We start from the raw sequence: 17,630 nt of genomic DNA, 5'->3' as shown, positions 1-17,630 counted from the left end.
TACAAGCTGTTCCTTTCCATCTCCAGACATTCCTCTTCCCATCATTCAGTTCATCTTGGTTTCAGCTGCCCCGAGAATCTGACTCTTATTCTGGTTCTCCGGCAGAATCTAACCTGTTTTTCCTGTTCTTGAACGTTACCAGTGGTTTGCACCTTGTTGTAAACGCTCTGTATTTAAATTCATTAAATGATCTCGACTGTAGATTTTGTCAGTGATGCAACTACTGTACCTTCTTCAGAGTATTTGTGACGTCTGTTCATGTTCTGAAGGGGTTTGTCCACATCTAGGAAATTATTTCTGCTTTAATTGTCTTCTGTGGTCTTCAAGGCCTTTTGATGTTGAGCTCACATTTGTTTTCTCTTCTTTTAAAGAATAGATAGATAAACTAATAGATTTATGTTGGTTTTTTTTCAGCCTAATGAGAGTCCTGATGGCCTGAGATTCAGATAATCTCACACCATGAGTTACATTTTGCAAGCAGATATGATGTGAATTATAGCTGCTTGGAAAATGTTAAAGCAACATAGAAGCAGCAGAAGCAAAGGTACGTATTATTAAAAGCACGAACCTGCGGGCTCGGATCGTAGCCTCAGTAATCTGATCTCTTCTTCTCTCTCGTCCAGCACTTGTTGCAGGATGGTTTGATACTCTCTCTCCTTCTCCAGCAGCTCCTCCAGCAGCCTGGAATCAAACTGGGACTAAATTAAGAGAACTCCTTCCGTGCAGCTACTGTGTAAGAACGTGAGATGCCCAGGCCTACCTGTTGGTCTCCAGCTTCATCCTGCCCAGCTCCATGCTCACCGAGCGCTGTGGGTTATGGGATTCGTGGGAGACGGTGGAGCTGAGCGTGCTGACTCCCGACGTGGCCACCGTGTCATCGTGAGTGGCCACGGCGGGCGTCCGACTCTGGTGGGTGCTGTTTCGGGGCGGCTCCGCGTCGTCGTCAACATCCTCCTGATCGGCCGGGTCGCTCTCCGAGGCCAGGCTGAAGTGAGGCCTGAGCTCTGCACATGGACATTTCAAATAGTTGAATGGAACTCAAAAATTAAGTTAAAAACTGTACAGCTTTGATTCCTAATTGTGTTTCAGGGGTATTTCTATTCCGACCACAATGTAATCCAATAAGAACTGATCTTTAAAACATTTCAACCCCCCCCCCCCCATCAACCAGTTACTCACAGCTAACGAGATTATAGTCTAGAGTGTTCAAATGATTTGGATTACAATGATAACCTCTCCAAGTCCAAGACATCTCATTTTCTTTTTATATTAAAAGATTATAAGAATCCAGAGGAGATCTTCATGGAAAAAAGGACAAGGCAGAAAACCAAAATGAGAGACTGTGATCCTCAGGGCTGCAGGCAGGGATGCATTAAAAGCAAAACTGAGTCACTACACAGGCACAGAAACAATTCTGAAAACCATTTAACTGAATTTAGTTCATCACTGCAACCACAAATGCACATTAAATAACAATATTCATAAATATGGGTAAATGGGTAAATCCTCCTTCTCTCTAAAGAGAAGAGGAAATGTTTGACCTGTTTACTCCACGCGGTTCAAAATCTCAGCTGAGAACGTGATAATATAGGTGTAATTTTCTTTTTTTGCATGGGATTGGTATTCTGCACAGCAAGGATGCCGAATCATATTCTCCAAAAGTGTGACTCAGCATTAAGAGTCTGAATGCTGAGCTAATCTATCACCATCTGTTACTAAGATGCATAAAAATAAAAGTGACAAACAAACAAAATATAAAATATTTAACTGCTGGGCACGTGTTGATTACCAGAGCCCCCTGTTCTCATGCAGAAGCCTGAGAACAGGCCGGTAAGTTAAGGGTTAAGTCCTATTCTAGGTGAAAATGGGAAAACCTTTCCCTCTCAAAACAAAAGCATGTTCTCATTTCTCAGTTTCAAAGTTTAACATGTCATTTCTAGACTATATTAGACTGTCCTCCGTTGGTATCACGCACACTCCACTAGACCGGTATCCAAAACGGAGAGTTTTCTCTTGTTATCGACAATTCCTCTTCTTCCCTCTCCCAGCAGGTTAAGAGTCCGGGTCTCATCTTCAACAGTACTTTATCCTTCTAATCCCACTTCAGTAACATTACCTGCATAACCATAACCGGCTCTGTCCCTCCCCTATCCCCTATACCACTGCTATCCTTGTTCACAGCCTTGTCCCTTCTCAACTGGATTAAAACAGCACAATGTAACTTTCAGCTTTTGTTGAGTTTGGCGGCTCCTTTGGACAAAAGCGGTAGTGCTTTACCAGAAAGAACACTACATTTCCCATGAGCACCAGCGCTACTGCCGGAAAGATCCTGTCCCCGTCGCGTGCATTTGGACGGGACAGACTTTCAAAACCACTTTTCTGTTTTCAGCGGTCGTTTGCAGGATGGATAGTGAAGAGGTAATGTATCTATTTTTGGCTAAACAATATAATCTGACGATGTTGAAAATCAGTAAATTCAACTTGGTTTTATTAGTGAAGTCCCCCCCGCCCCCCTGTTCTGTTTCAGCCAGATAATACGCCCCAAATTACTACTGCACCTTTTTCCTGTCACGTTTTTTAGAGGGACTTCGTCATAAATTAGTAGTCCAACATACTTACTGACAAAACAAAAAAATACTTTATAACCTGTGAATAACTGAATGCCCATTGCAGATCAGCCCTGCACAATTTTACAGTTCTCCGGAAAAATACTAAAACCCAAGACGAATGTATGTGAAAACATTCTAAGGGAAGGGTTCCTACCATGCTCCTCAAAGTTACATAGTGCCAGTGAAGGCGATACAGACCCCTCAGATCATGACAGAGGTTCATTAAACCTGTTGGAAGTTGATGTACCATCACAATGACTCAATGAGGAAATATTATATTAAGGTGGAAAAGTTACATAGTGCTGCTTTAAAGCGTCTAGAGACAACATCTGTATTAGACGCTATACAAATAAAATTTAATTGAATTGAATTAGTGCAACTCGCTGCTCTTTGGCATCCGTCACAAATCCCTCCATAAACTTCAACTGGTTCAGAATTCAGGTTCCCACATCCTCCCCAGAACCCCCTCCATCCATCACCTCCCCCCCGTCCTGCAGCAGCTCTGCTGGTTCCCAGTCAAGTTCTGAATATAATTCAAAATCCTCCCGTTAACATTCAAGACCATCCATATCTTTGCCCCCAAGATCTGTCTGACCTGCTTCATGTTGCTACTCCCTCCCGTACCCTCCGTTCTTCCTCCTCCTTCCTGTCCCCACCGCCCGTCTCACCACCCTGGGGTGCAGAGCTTTCTGCTGCTCTGGGACTCACTACCATCTGAGCTCAGAAATATCAATTCACTTCCACTCTTTAAATCCACACCTAAAGCCTGTCTGTTTGAGACTCCTTTCTCTCCCGACTACAGCTGCATTGACTCATTTTAACTTGTCTTATATCTTGGATACTATGATTTTGTTTATGGCATGGTATGTCATTCTATGGTATTTGTTTTCATTGAATCTTATGTACAGTGTCTTTGAGGGCTAGAAAGACATCTATATATAAATTGTATCATTATTATTATTATGATGTGTGTACCATTTTAAATGAAATATGGCCGAAATGTTTTGCACGGTTTCAGATTTCTTTGGAAACAGATGCGTTTGGACTTGTGCCCGCTAGAAGAATGTCAACAAAGAAATCTGAGTGCGTATCACAGATTTTAACAGATACCTGGAATGCAGTAAATATCCTTTTCATCAAACCTCAAACAAGACATGGACTCACTTCATGGAGCCATATTTATGAGCAACACGCCTCCCTATCACACGGTATCTTCACTGGAATGTCGTTTTCCAGATTAAAAACTTCATAACCAAGTAAACAACTGTTGGGCTCTTTGTGGGATTAAATGGAAAGCAACGTTCCAAGACATTGACAGGGAAGCAAAACAGAGCGTCCGGAGTCGATAACACAACTAAATGTAGCAGTCTATGTAGGCTACCATCCTGAGATGCTTTAACAGGCTCATTCTTCATGTAAAAATAATCAGATTCTTTCACATTAAAAAAAAAAAAAATACATTTCTTGCTAAGCTCCTCAACCAGTTTAGGAAGTTTATAGCTCGCTTTGCCAAGGTCTTCTGTTATCCAGTGGTATCCATTTATTATTCATTTAAGCTGTTCACATGACTACTTAAAGCTCAAGTCTGTACAAATAAAAAACAAGCTTCCTCCTGGTCTCTTGCATTTATTGCTCCTCCGTGCGTTTGGAGCGTCTGCTCAGGACGGATGTGGAGCTACCTGGCACCAGGATGGTGATGGCCGTCTGCACGGCTTTACGGATGATGTTGTCCAGAGCGAACATCCAGTGAGGCTTGATGTTGTGGTTTCGCAGGACTTTGTTCACCTAAATGTACAGAGAGAAAATGTGTTTTCTAAGTGTTATGAAGACGTTTTACACAGTTGGGAAACTTTGGGTGGATGAATATGGATGTTCTCATAAGAACACAAGCAATTTGATCACATCTTTGAAAAAAATGCACACATTATAAATTCAGCAAATATCCTTATTCCACATACACACCTTCACTCTCAACCTCACAGATGTGACCGTTTACACGCAAATAGTGATTCTCAACTGGTGGGCTGCAACCTGCTTTTGGGTCCGGTTTTGTACTGTGGACCTGTTTTCGGTGGGTTGTGGGTCTTTTCCTCAAATGAAGGTAAAACTCTCAGGTAACGCTGCATATGTTTAAGTCTTTTGAGAACTCCTCCACAGTTGTTGCACTTTATTTGAAGTTTTGTCCACGTAAACACCTGTAATTGTGTCTTTAATGGCTGGTGGTGGGTCCCCAAGCCGTTCCAGCTGAGGAGCAATCCCCTAAAAGCTTCCCGTGCACACATGCTGAGATGTGCGTGAATTGGATTGTGTTTGCGTGTGGAATTTTAGGTTTGTTTGTGATGACTTTGTCGATCCACAGATAAAAAACAAAAATAACAAAAAACCCCAGAAAAAGAAAAATCCTGGTGAAAGAAGGGCCACCTTAGATTTTAATCAGATTTATACGTGAGCTCCCTCTACTCTTCCAGTAAAATATTAGACAGAACAAATAAGCAATAAATTGTATTCTTATGTTTTGATTTCTCATTTTATCCCAACATCGTTTCTAAACAAGGACTTTTAAAACCCTGTTTTCTCTTTCCTTGTCATTGTGTAATACAAATAAGAATCTTCCTCTCCTCTTGCTTGTACAAGCAGCTGATCAACAGGAGGCAGCAGAGCTTCATCTTCCACCTTAGATTATGCAATGCCCCTCAGAAAAATGAAAACAACCACTTGTCCTTGTGTTATTTCATCCTTATTTCTAAAAAAGGGAGAGGAGCTGAACCTTTGTTCCAGAAACTGGATTGGCTCCTGGCAGATCCCCTCGTGTGTTGCGTGACAACTATGTCGCAGTAAGAACAGGAACGAGCCAGCCTGCTTCTGTCTGCAGCCCATGGCAACATTTACAGCGAGCAGCTCAGAACATGTGGGGTTACACACGGAGGCTCGCAGGAGCTCTGCCTCCAAATGTGGAATGGAAACTGAAAAGAAAGTCTCATGACTTGGGCACGAAAGACCAGGAAAACCTGCATGTTTTGATTTCTCTAAAACTTGAATCAAATCATTGCAGTAAAGACAAAAGAACCGACACTTTGATCGTATTGATTATGTTTTACTACTTTTTGATCCACCATGCACATTTCTTTTCCTGATTCTGTAATGTCAGATGATTTTCTTTTTTCAGTGAACACTTACAGCATCCTGGAAGCTGAACAGCACGACCTGCAGCTGACTGATGGCGGTGCTGTCAAAGTCCAGCTCCAGCTTGAGTTGAGACAGGGTGTTGGCAATGATCTTCCTGTCGGCCATGCGAACAAAGTCGGCCAGACTCACTACGAGGGTGGAGATGTGCTGAGCTTTCAGCTTCATTTCCTCAGAGCCCTGGAGGAGGGAGGGAGGATGACGGAAAGTGGGGGACGGAAAACATGAGAACTATTTTAACTATGTCTGACTAAGTGCATCCTTTGGTTCCTGACTGCTGCTGCCGCCACCGACCTGTGTGAGAGCCTCCTTCAGATTGGCTACCACCTTGTCCTGGTCCTCCGTCAGGATGTGGTGCAGGGTCGCTCGCCTCTCGCTGTCCTTCCGAAGCATGAAAAAGCCGGAATCCTTCTCATCAGGAGATGGAGGGGCACTGTGGTCCTCAAAGTTTTCCACTGGAATGCTGAAACGAGTCAAATACATTGCATTTGGGTCGTTTCCTCAAAAACTGGTCACATGAATTTGCATGAGACTAAGTTACATCTGGCGACTGATTGAACTTCTTCCAGAAGGCTGAAAAAATGTTCAACACATCCACTTAAAAGGTTATTTCTCAATAAAGTCAGTTCATTAGTCTGTCACTCTATGACTGCTTTTACATGCATCAATAACCCTTTTAAAACCCGAATATTGGCAATAACCCGAATTTGCACGGCCATGTAAACAACAATAACCCCTTTGAATAACCAGAATTTACTCATATTCAGGTTTTTAAAAACCCGAATATGACCCCTGGGTTACTTCTTTTAAAACCCGAATATTCAGTCTTGTAAACGCCAAACGGAATATCCCCATCAAACGGAACATGAATTTGTTTTCTGCGCATGCTCTGTTTGCAAGGAATCTTGGTCTTTTGAGTCCAGGACGTAGTTCTAAACACGGAGAAACGCAAGACCAGGAGGAGACTAATCACTTCATAAATGTAATGAAGGATATGAACATTTCTGCATTTGTAGACGGTAGAAAGTACCGGGATAGCCAGATTTACAAGAAGGTGAGAGAAAAGTTACGCGAAGCAGCATTTGTTTTGAATTTGGATACAGGAAGAAGAAGCGGAAATGACAGGAATTGCGTCATCACGTTCTCCGCGCGTCGCTGGTTTGATCCAGATATCCCAAATGATTAATTACCATGTATACAGGGATAACCCTGTTCGCTCACGCATGGAAACAGATTATTCCCAATGTTTCAGTTACCGTAATATTAGCAATAACCTGAATTTTGACTGCATGTAAACGTAGTCTATGTCTATGTGTAACAGAGATACCGTGACATCCCCGACTTCCCCAGTAAGTCCAGTTTGCTCTACCTGAGGAAGAGGGAGCGCGGCCCCTTGACATCCTTCTCGCTGTAGCACTTGACGCTGGGCTTGAAGATGAAGGGGTTGATGTTGAGGTCGTTGTCAGGGGAGACGGAGCCGTACTCGCTGCTGCTGCTGGTGTCCTCCACCACCACCGGCACAGGCAGGGAGATGCTGCGGAGGTACTCTGCTGGGCAAAACCAGCGCAAGAGTCTCAGGATATACATGCAAACAGCCTTAAACAACTCAATTATCAGTGCTTAAACTCCCCTAAAAAGTGACTACCACTGTATGATCACATTTAATGAATTTGGATGCAACTTAGAGTCGATTCTAAATACTTTTACACGAAAAAGGGAAAATCTTGAAACATTTCAAGTGGTTCCTAGATACAGATGTTTCATGGAAATGGCACTGAACTTGTATCAAGAAATGTTTATGAGTGCAACACTACTCACCTGTCCCTGGGGACAGAGCTGTGGAGAAAAACAGAAAATGTGCGTCAGAAGATAAACGAGAACAAAACAGAACGGGGTCTGTATGAAAGACTGGCAGGAGAAGATTCCAGCGGCCTGCAGCGGTCTGCAGCGGGCCGCTGGCTCTGCAGATGTTCTATAGTTTGCATCGGTGTCAAGAGTACATGGCTGATGTGAGTGGGAAACTCCCTGAGAGGTCAGACTATCCAAACATGTGGACTAACAAATCCACATGATGAAAATGACAGGAAGGATGTGGTGAAAGCTTTTCAAAAAAACAAAAACCAAGCCTCACAGTGAAGGCTTTGTCCAGAAGGATCAGGAAATCAAAAGGGGAGGTGATGTGGCATTTTACACCAACTTTCACCATGTGAATAAATGTAAAATATCATTTAGATGCTTTTTAATTTCAGTTTAAAAACAATGACTTGCAATTTTTCAAATTAGATGCATGTGGGAGTTTTTTTCTCCTTCAGACGCAGCTACTTATCAGCAGTCTGATATGTTTACACTTACATTTTTGTTTGCGATCTTAACAGATGCAGACAGCTATTTCTGTTCAGAGCCAGATGACCCCATTCTTCCTCCAACCGGTATTTCTACAAATCAAAGTCTGCTGGCTGCAGCCTCACATTTACTCCACAAACACGGGAGCGTTATCCATCTTCTCCACTCAATCAGCATCCCAAATCGTCAAATTACGATTCAAACTCAGTTACTGATGTTCATGCTTGTTAAAGCATTTCTTCTCCTAAACTGTTATTGGAGACATTTTAAAATGACATTTTTCTTTCCTAATCTCTTTATACGGGCTGCGTGGAAGAAAACCTGGAAAGAATGACTAGTAAAGCAGAATCGTGCAATGTTGTGAGGTGAAGCCACCTGTTAAGCTGTTCTTGCTCTTCTTCTTGCGGCTGGTGACGGTGAGGAACTCGTCCGTGAGCAGGTCCAGGGCCGTGGCCCGCCGGTCGGGGTCGGGCTCAAAGCAGCGCAGGATGAAGGCCTTGGCTTCAAGAGACATGGACTCTGGGATCTCTGGATGGATCTTAAACATACCCACCTGCAAATAAAAAGACACAGCTTCACATCAGTGTGTGTACACGTGGGAAACATAAAAAAGGGACCACACTGCCTTGTAAAGAGACTTAAAGACCAGCACGGACAGATTTATACTTTGAAGTCCGACTCCGCGCCTCAGGCCAGGCTGATACTTGGGGAAACACTTGTAGATTCTCATGGATATAAGAATGAGAGAAATTCCTGTCGCGGGGCCAGAGGAATGCTGGTTTTAGATTAACAGAACGATGCCACTCCCTTGAGACATTTCACAAGGATCAGAGAGGACGACGTCAGGCTTATGAGCGCTGTACGAGACAGATCTATACGCTTTTCAAAGAGTGAGCACAGTCCCAGATCTTTTTAGAGATTGTATTCTAAGTAATGTGAATTTTACGCATGTATGTGTTTTTACATTTTCTTGCCCGTTAGGTTCAAGCCTCCTGGCGTGGAATTACAGCCCTTAATTAAATCACATTTTCATTCGGAAAATTCCACAAATTGGAACTTGGAGGGGCGTTGTAATACTTCCCAGACTCCCTTAAACATCCTTGCTGCCTTTAATGGGCTGCATATGGTTAAACACATAGTTGAAACTTTTCAGCAGCTTTTCAGCAACTTTTCACCCGTGGATTTAAAGAAACATTTTTTTTTCCGGATGCGTGCACGTTCTCTGGGGTTGTGGGTGGTTATGAACAAGCATTTCTCAGCACGGAGCAATTTAAATTTCCATCCAAAGCAAATAAACCATGTAAAGTGTGTGGGTAAATAAGAATCTGCAGATATGCACACAGAGGCTCACGAGGCTTCCTTTCACCGGGCCGCACATGTTTGTTTGTAGTCAAACAACTGTTTTGCACGGAAATTAAGTGGAGTTTCCACTGAGCCGACAGATGGCAACAGAAAACAGGAGCACTACAGCTGATTTACTGTGTTTGTTTTCATAAAATGAGGAACTAGAAAGCGCAGACACGAGACAAATGTATTACTTTATTATAGGAAATTGTTCTAATGACTGGACTTTTAAAAGATTTCGAGTTTAAGACAATACTATATTAGAGTAGAATCTAAATATGAATCCTTAAAAGTTCAAGTTACCTTGCAGAGGTTATGGTACATGTGCGTATGTAGTGAAGATGGTTTAAAAACAGCTGTGGGTCTGACCAAATGTTGACCGGAGTTAAATACTTCTGTTTGGTTGAAGGAGCAACGTGATGATGTGAACGATGTTCCTTGGACACGCAGGAAAAGCTCAGTCCGTCTTCAGCCTTGCACCAGAACTACTAAACATCTATTACAGTTTGAGTGCAATTAATTCAACTGATGTTTTGCAAAACAAGACAGACAGGCTGATCCGGCTTCTCAGGTTTAAGTATTAATCCGTTACGACAAAGAGAAGGAGTTGGTAAACTTTCACGCAACTCTTCAATTTTCTCTTCAACTGTTCAATCATTCACTGCAACGTGCAATTATGTAAATATCCATCTGTAAATATCAGTCTGTTATTTTTTATATACCAGTATTTCTTATTATTTATTTTTATTATTATTATTATTATTGTATATACCAGTACTGTTTATAGTGTGTCATACTCTGATATTATTACTGTATTATTATTATTTTTTCTATTGATGCCTCTTGTTTTGCACTATCCCCTTTGCTGCTGTACACTGCAAATTTCCCCGCTGTGGGACTAATAAAGGATTATCTTATCTTATCTTATCTTAATTTTCACTCGGTATTAAAAAAAAAACAACTAAATATTACTCTCTCACTAACTTTGATCTTTTGGTAAAAACTTACAACAATGATGTTTACTGCTGCAGGTCTGCAGTGTGCTTGTAGTCAGAGACTTGTTGGAAAATGTTTTTGTAGATTGTTGAGACTAGATTTTTTTGTTGTAAATATTGAGTTGCAGTTGTCACATCAGATACCGGACGACGCAGCCGTCTGCAGCCAAACCCGGCAAACCTCCGGTCGAGGAACCACAGCACACGCGGCCTCCGACGGTTCTCACCTTGAACATGGCAGCTTGGGGTTCTCCCAGTTCATAGAAAGGTGGTTTACCAGTTGCCATTTCTATAATGGTGCAGCCCAGGGACCAGATGTCAGCGGGTTTGCCGTATCCTCGAGGACCCTTGTCTATAATTTCAGGAGCCATGTATTGCAATGTTCCTGTCAAAAATACAAGATAATAGAGATTAAAAAACAGAAATGACTGTTTCTCTTTTTAATCACAAAGTATCTGAACCACAAGAGAAATAAATATGTGCACGAAGTCCTCTTGCAGGGAAAGGATTCACTTTTCCATGTTTTCATTTTCTTTACGTCTTCCTGCTCCGTGTTTGACACTAAAAATAAAATCTATTAACATTTCATTTGCACTCAACCTGTAAAAACACAAAAAATAACCTTAACAGGTCTGCTCAGATGCTCTAAAACGAGACACCGAGTGTCACCAATGCGTGGAAAAACTGATGGGAATGCCAAAAATAGCTTTCATTAAGGATAATCATCAGTTCTCTCAGCCCTGTAGTGAGGAGACATTTCCTGCTAACAAATCAGGTTAGAAAGGGGTTATTGGGCTTGTTCAGGCGACGGCTAAGAGTCTCAAGGTTGTCTGCTAATCCCAGCTGAGTCCAAAGTTACATTTTCAGAGCCCCATTGAAAGCTCTCCTTTGTTCTATTAATAACCAGCTGGTGCTTATTGGGTGTGTTTAGGAGCCTGTGTACTGAGCTAAAAACAGACACTGACACACTTTTAGCCGCGTTGGGCTATAACAAGGTGTGGCCCAGTTTCCTAAGAGAGCCCAAACTTTCAGGGTAAGTCCTCGTCTGCTTCAGTCAGCTGTCAGAGCGGCTAATTCTTGAGGTCAAACTGAGTGGCTGTGGCACTGATAACACAGGGCCACAAAAGCTGCGCCTGTCTGACCGCACACTTGAACCCAACTGTCAGCTGTTTTCGCTTATGTCACTTCCTGGCACGATGCGAGACTGGACAGCTGTTTCTCCAGGGAGTTCATGCCCAAGTTTATTTGTGGCCACTTTCCAAGGGAATTTAAAAACATGTCCCAGTTGCAGAGGTGGGTAGTAACGAGTTACATTTACTCCGTTACATTTACTTGAGTAAGTTTTGGGAAATGTTGTACTTTTAGGAGTAGTTTTGAATCACTATACTTTTTACTTTTACTTGAGTAGATTTGTGAAGAAGAAACTGTTACTCTTACTCCGCTACATTAGGCTACGTTGAGCTGTTACTTTTCTTTTATCCCTTTTATCCGCGTACCCATCAATCTCATGACATCACTGAGTGATTCTTTGGGAAACATGTTTGTTTTTGCATGTTTTATCACATATACACAGACTCAAACACACACAGAGTTTCTATGAGTTCATGGGCTTGTTCTAGTTCTGCCTGGTTAAAAAATAAAAGTACAAAGGCTTGAAATTTTGTGCTACTTGTGCTTAATTTATTTTTTTATTCTGTTATTATTTTATTATTTATTAAAGTACTTGAATTTACTCTAAGATTATTTTAATTTAAGCTATTTTTATTAATTTTAATTTATTTCATTATTTTATTGATTTAATTTGCCTGAAGATGATTATTTTGTACTTTTGTCTGTTTGAATGGTTGTGTTAAAAAAATAAATCAGACGTTACTCAACAGTTACTCAGTACTTGAGTAGTTTTTTCACTTTTTTACTTTTACTCAAGTAATTATTTGGATGACTACTTTTTACTTCTACTTGAGTCATATTATTCTGAAGTAACAGTACTTTTACTTGAGTACAATTTTTGGCTACTTTACCCACCTCTGCCCAGTTGTTAAGATGTTTGCACGAACAAGGGAACGACCTAAAAGTGGTCCGGTACCTGTGAACGTTTCCGTGCAGGGATTGATTCCAGCCAGCCTTTTGGACGTGCCAAAATCTGATATCTTCAAGACGCCGCTGTAGGTGTTGATGAGGACATTGTCGCCCTGTGGATTGAGAAGACAGCGGTGAGACCAGACACGCCCCGGCCTGTGGAAGAGGAGGCTGAGAACACGAGACGTTGCATGCAAATGATTGAAGGAGGTAAACGGCTGGGTTACGACACCGGCCGAGGGAGAGGGAGAGGGAGCTCCCAGCCAAAACAAAGCGCACGTTTACTCAGCGCTAATGACGCTTACATGACCGAGCTGTTAAAGCAGCTGCAGGAAGGAGGCGGCTGCTAATCACCGCCTGTAATGGCTGTGTTATCAGTGAGGTTTGTCATATCTGAGATGAAACAGACGGAGCCTCTTTTTTAAGAGTAAAACATCAACCAAAGAACTTAAAAAAACAGATAGGAAAGGTTACATAACTAATCAGATTTACTTTGTGCAGAGACACAGGGATGTAAAGTGAAGGATTTCAGTCTGTTATTGAATTGAAATGTTAGAATCCTTAAATCATTTTGCTCAAAAACCTTAAATGTAAAAGAGGTTCCAGCCCTGATTCCCTACCATATCTGTCTTTTCTACATGTTGGATCTGGATACAAATGTTTCATTGTTTTTTCTGTACGTGGGTTATTAGGGTTGCATAGACAGTTATTTAAGCTTATTAGCCTGCACTAAAGCAATAGTGAGGCATCATCTGCAGAAGCATTTAAACTACTTTAGTGTGTAATTCTCTCAATATTCCTGCACCTTTACTGGCCTGGCCACCCTTCATCCTTTTTTTTCCCCTCTTCACTACAAAGAATTATTGTGGTTCCTCTGGATTCAACGTTGATTTCTAGAGGGCAGTCACAACAAACATGAAAGAAAGCGCCTCTGGGTAGGTATAAAACAATCAGAGATAGTAATATTGACAAAAGGGAAACCAGACGCTTATCAACAAAAAACATCCAAAATCGCGTGCAGTTGAGCAAAACATTTTTGATCCATGTTATAAAGGTGCCATTATTAATTCCGCAGCCATCTCGGCTGTTTGAACTGCTGGCTCTTGGACGCACCTGTAATTTAAACATAAAACATTAATAAATAGAAAAAATAAATACATTTAAGAGTCCTCTGCTTCTAGGCATTTTGCTGCTTGAACTAAATTTAAACCTCTTCTTTTGTTTTTTCCCCTCAGGGGTCGCCGTAGAGACTCATAACGCTCCACATATTCATTTTACAGATTTTATGTTTGATGCAAATTTATCCTGGTTTTGCACAAACCCTATGAGAACACCTACATCTACACTGAATCTAATTAGATGACAAACATGAAAATTCATAACCCGTCAGAACGTACACACATAAAATAACCTTGTTGCAAGAAATTAATGGAAGAAGTTTCATCGTCATATTAGTTAAATATTTCACACCATTCACCTGAAATATTTGTTCTAATTTCAGGAAAAACAACTTTAATCCAACCTATCAGTTGTAAAAATGCATAATTGGTTGAACAAGTCCCCCATGGATGAATATCAGGGCTTTTTCCCTCATATGTTTCTGCAGAGAACCTCACACGCTTTTACACACTGCCAGTAAGTTAATCTTACTTTCCCTGTTGACAAAGCTTAAGGTTATGTCAGCAGTTAAGTATCTTCCATGTGGGATCAGTCACTGCACCTCTCACGCCCAACGATAATGACACATCTCTTCATTAAAGTGTCAGTGTGAAGATCAAACCTTTCATCGTCTTTGCACTTTGATTAAATGCAAACATTTTGTAGCATGCAATGACACATAGCTCCAGAGATGGATTGAACTCAGTTAGTCATTCCTCTTGTTATTTTATCGATCCGACAGCCGCCTGTGTTCAGTCAGTCACCTTGATGTCTCTGTGTGCTATCTGGTTGTCGTGCAGGTATTTCAGCCCCTCCAGGATCTGCCGCGTGTAGAAGCCGATGGTGGACTCGTTGTTTTTCAGAGGTCCCCACTTGGACCTCAGCAGCGCAGACAGACTCCCTGGACACAACAGGACAAAGAACAACAACAGTTATTTCACCTGCTTTGACCCGAGCCGAGCATCAGGGGACTGATGAGTTTGCAGAATCAGAGTCAGTCAGTGTGAAGAGGGAACGAGGCAGGCTGCTCTTCTGCAGAGAGTGGATTTTTCCTTCTGGATTTTTCCTTCTGGGATCCAAAAAAACTATCAATTGTTAAAAACCTAAATACTATTAAAACTATTTCAATTTAGCTACAACAATAGTGCTTGATTCGGCAGTGAATTGAAGACATTTACAATCATATTGAGCGTTAAACGATGTCTCACCTCCAGGCACCTGCTCCATGAAGATCTTTATGAAGCCGTTTTCGCTGATGGAGCCCAGGTACTGGACGATGTTCTTGTGCTTTAGATGCTTGTGGAGAGCGATCTCCTCGTGGAGCGGCTGAGAGTACCTGTGTTCAAAAAATTACACACATACTTGCTTAAAAACAAGACCAGATGTGAAAGTTGTTAGATACTGTATCTAGATGAAGCTGGAAAAACACCAGTGATGGGTTTTAAAGTGGTAACAGAGATTAACCACTGAGGACTAAACCTTCAAAAGATAGCATTAATTTCTTCAGTTTATTTAAATTTTTGTACATTTTGGATTGAATGTTCATGCAATGCTGCTTTGATTTTAGGTTAATGCTGTTTTACATGGTAATTAAATGTAATTCTGAAGTTGAATACAATACCTCTGTAAAGTGCAACAAGTTCTTTTATGTTGTGTTTTTTTTTACTTTAAAATGACTTACACTTAAATACACAGAGAAGTTAGTTAAGATAAAAAAAACAAAGAAACTTGAGATGATAGCTACAGTTGAAACCAGAAGTTTACACTGTGCAAAAAGACAACAATTTTTCTCTCACTGAAGTTAAATCAGAGTGAACCTCTGCTGTTTCAGGCCGGTCAGGATTACCACAGTTATTTCACTTTGCTAAATTCCACACTAATGAGAGAGAAAGAGTTCCTTGGAGCATTTTATATTACTTTCTTCCAGGTCAAAAGTTTACATACATTTCCTTAGTATTTAGTAGCATTCCCTTTGAACTGCATGACTTGGGTCAAACATTTGCTTCTGACGGTAGTCTGCTAATTCTGTCCCGTTCCTCCTGACAGACCTGTAACTGAGTCAGGTTTGTCAGTCGCCTTGCTCGCACATGCCTTTTCAGATCTGCCCACACATTTTGGATGGGATTCAGATCAGGGCTTTGTGATGGCCACTCCAAGACATTAACTCTGTTGTCCTAAAGCCACTTTTTAACTATGTTGGCAGTATGTTTAGGGTCATTGTCCATCTGGAAGACCCATTTGTGCCCACGTTCTAGCTTCCTGGGTGATGTCTTGAGATGTCGCCTTAATATTTCCAAGTAAAGTTCTTTCTCCATGATGCCGTCTATTTTATGAAGAGTTCCAGTTCCTGCTGGAGCAAAACAGCCCCACAACATGATGCTTCACAGTTGGTCTGGTGTTCTCAGGTCTACAAGCTTCCCCCTATTTCCTCCAAATGTAACGTTGGTCATTATGGCCAAACACCTCCATTGTAGTTTCATCAGACCACAGGACATGTCTCCATGTCTCCAGAAGTTAGGGCCTTTGTCTTGGTGTCTTTTTGCAAACTTTAATTTGGCTTTTTTGTGTTTTTTAAGGAGTAATGGCTTCTTTCCCGCTGAGTGGCCTCTTAGCTCATGTCAGTGCAGGACTCGTTTCAATGTGGATAATGACTCTTTCTTACCAGCTTCATCAAACATCTTCACAAGGTCTTTAGCTTTTGTTCTGGGGTTGATTCACACATTTCAGACCAAAACACATTCACCTCTGGGACACAGAGCCCGTCTCCTTCCTGAATGGTGTGATGGCTGAACATTCCCATGATGTTTATACGTGTGTATAATTGTTTGAACAGATGAACGTGGCACCTTCAAACATCTGGAAATTGCACCCAAGGATGAACCAGACTTGTGAAGCTCCACAATTCTCTCTCTGATTTTTTGGCTGACTCCTTTTGATTTTCAAACAAGGTAGCAGAATGTTTGAGGGGAAGCCTTAAAATACATCCCAATGTTTGCCTTCAATTACCTCATGTCGTCAGTAAGCTTCAAACCCATGACATCATCATCTGGGCTTCCCCACGTTATTTAAAAGACATTTTGACCTCAAAATAAAGTAATATAAAATTCTCTGAGAAACTCTCTATTTCTCTCAGTATTGTTTTAGTAATCCTGACTGACCTGAAACAGGACAGGTTTAGTCTGATTTAACTTCAGACGATGAGACAAAAAATGTTACATGTCTTTTTGCACAGTGTATGTAAACTTCTGGTTTCAACTGTAGCCATCATCTCTTCACATACAAACTGCTTATGTTTTTAATTTTAATCATAACTTAATTGGTTATTGAAGATGAAGCAGCTAACGTCTCTGCATATTTAAGTGCAAGTCCTTTAAAGTAAAAAAACAACAACAAAAAAGAACTTGTTGCACTTACGGTATTGTATTCAACTTCAGAATTACATTTAATTACTAAGTAAAACAGCATTAACCTAAAATCAAAGCAGCATTGCATGAACATCCAATCCAAAATGTACACAAATTAAAATAAACTGAATTGAAAAAAATAAAGGCTGACTTTGGAGATGCTGTAATGTCCCAGATGTCCCTGAATGTCTCAAACTACCCAATTAAAAGTCCACAACACAAAAAGGTAGCGGGTTCCCTTTGATAAAAGGATAAGCAAATCAGAAAATATTAACAGCTATAAGTTTAAACTACTCAAACTTGTGCCAGTTTTGCATTAAAGTCCACCTAATTATCAAATGGAGCTATTTTAGCCAGCATCACAGTTCTGAAGCCGATGACCTAGTAGCAACTGATGAGGGCAAGCTGCACGACGTGTAGTCGAGCAGGTGATGTAAAGGAGATGTAATGTCATCATGTGTGACAAGAAAAGAGGCACAAAAATGAAGAAGTAGAATCAGAACTTCTGATTATTG

General features: G+C 41.2%; 1 protein-coding gene across 2 annotated transcripts in view; it reads right to left on the bottom strand.

Moving 5' to 3' along the window:
- map3k5 (mitogen-activated protein kinase kinase kinase 5) overlaps nt 1–17,630 on the bottom strand; it is a 77,904-nt gene that overhangs the window by 3,484 nt on the left and 56,790 nt on the right. Inside the window, exons 16-27 of one of the 2 annotated variants that reach the window (XM_061707424.1) lie at nt 14,920–15,047; nt 14,476–14,612; nt 12,561–12,666; nt 10,702–10,859; nt 8,511–8,688; nt 7,611–7,628; nt 7,162–7,342; nt 6,087–6,255; nt 5,787–5,972; nt 4,289–4,394; nt 761–1,004; nt 569–681 (exon numbers count right to left, since the gene is read on the bottom strand). In XM_061707424.1, the coding sequence (XP_061563408.1) occupies nt 569–681; nt 761–1,004; nt 4,289–4,394; nt 5,787–5,972; nt 6,087–6,255; nt 7,162–7,342; nt 7,611–7,628; nt 8,511–8,688; nt 10,702–10,859; nt 12,561–12,666; nt 14,476–14,612; nt 14,920–15,047 (1,724 nt within the window). The remainder of the gene's footprint in view (nt 1–568; nt 682–760; nt 1,005–4,288; nt 4,395–5,786; nt 5,973–6,086; nt 6,256–7,161; nt 7,343–7,610; nt 7,629–8,510; nt 8,689–10,701; nt 10,860–12,560; nt 12,667–14,475; nt 14,613–14,919; nt 15,048–17,630) is intronic. The other variant, XM_061707425.1, reaches the window with a different exon arrangement.

Source organism: Cololabis saira, chromosome 18 (genome assembly GCF_033807715.1).
Source record: "Cololabis saira isolate AMF1-May2022 chromosome 18, fColSai1.1, whole genome shotgun sequence".
In the NCBI taxonomy this organism is placed as follows: Eukaryota; Metazoa; Chordata; class Actinopteri; order Beloniformes; family Belonidae; genus Cololabis; species Cololabis saira.
Note: the sequence above shows the minus strand (reverse complement) of the source record. Positions and strands in the feature narration are given on the sequence as shown.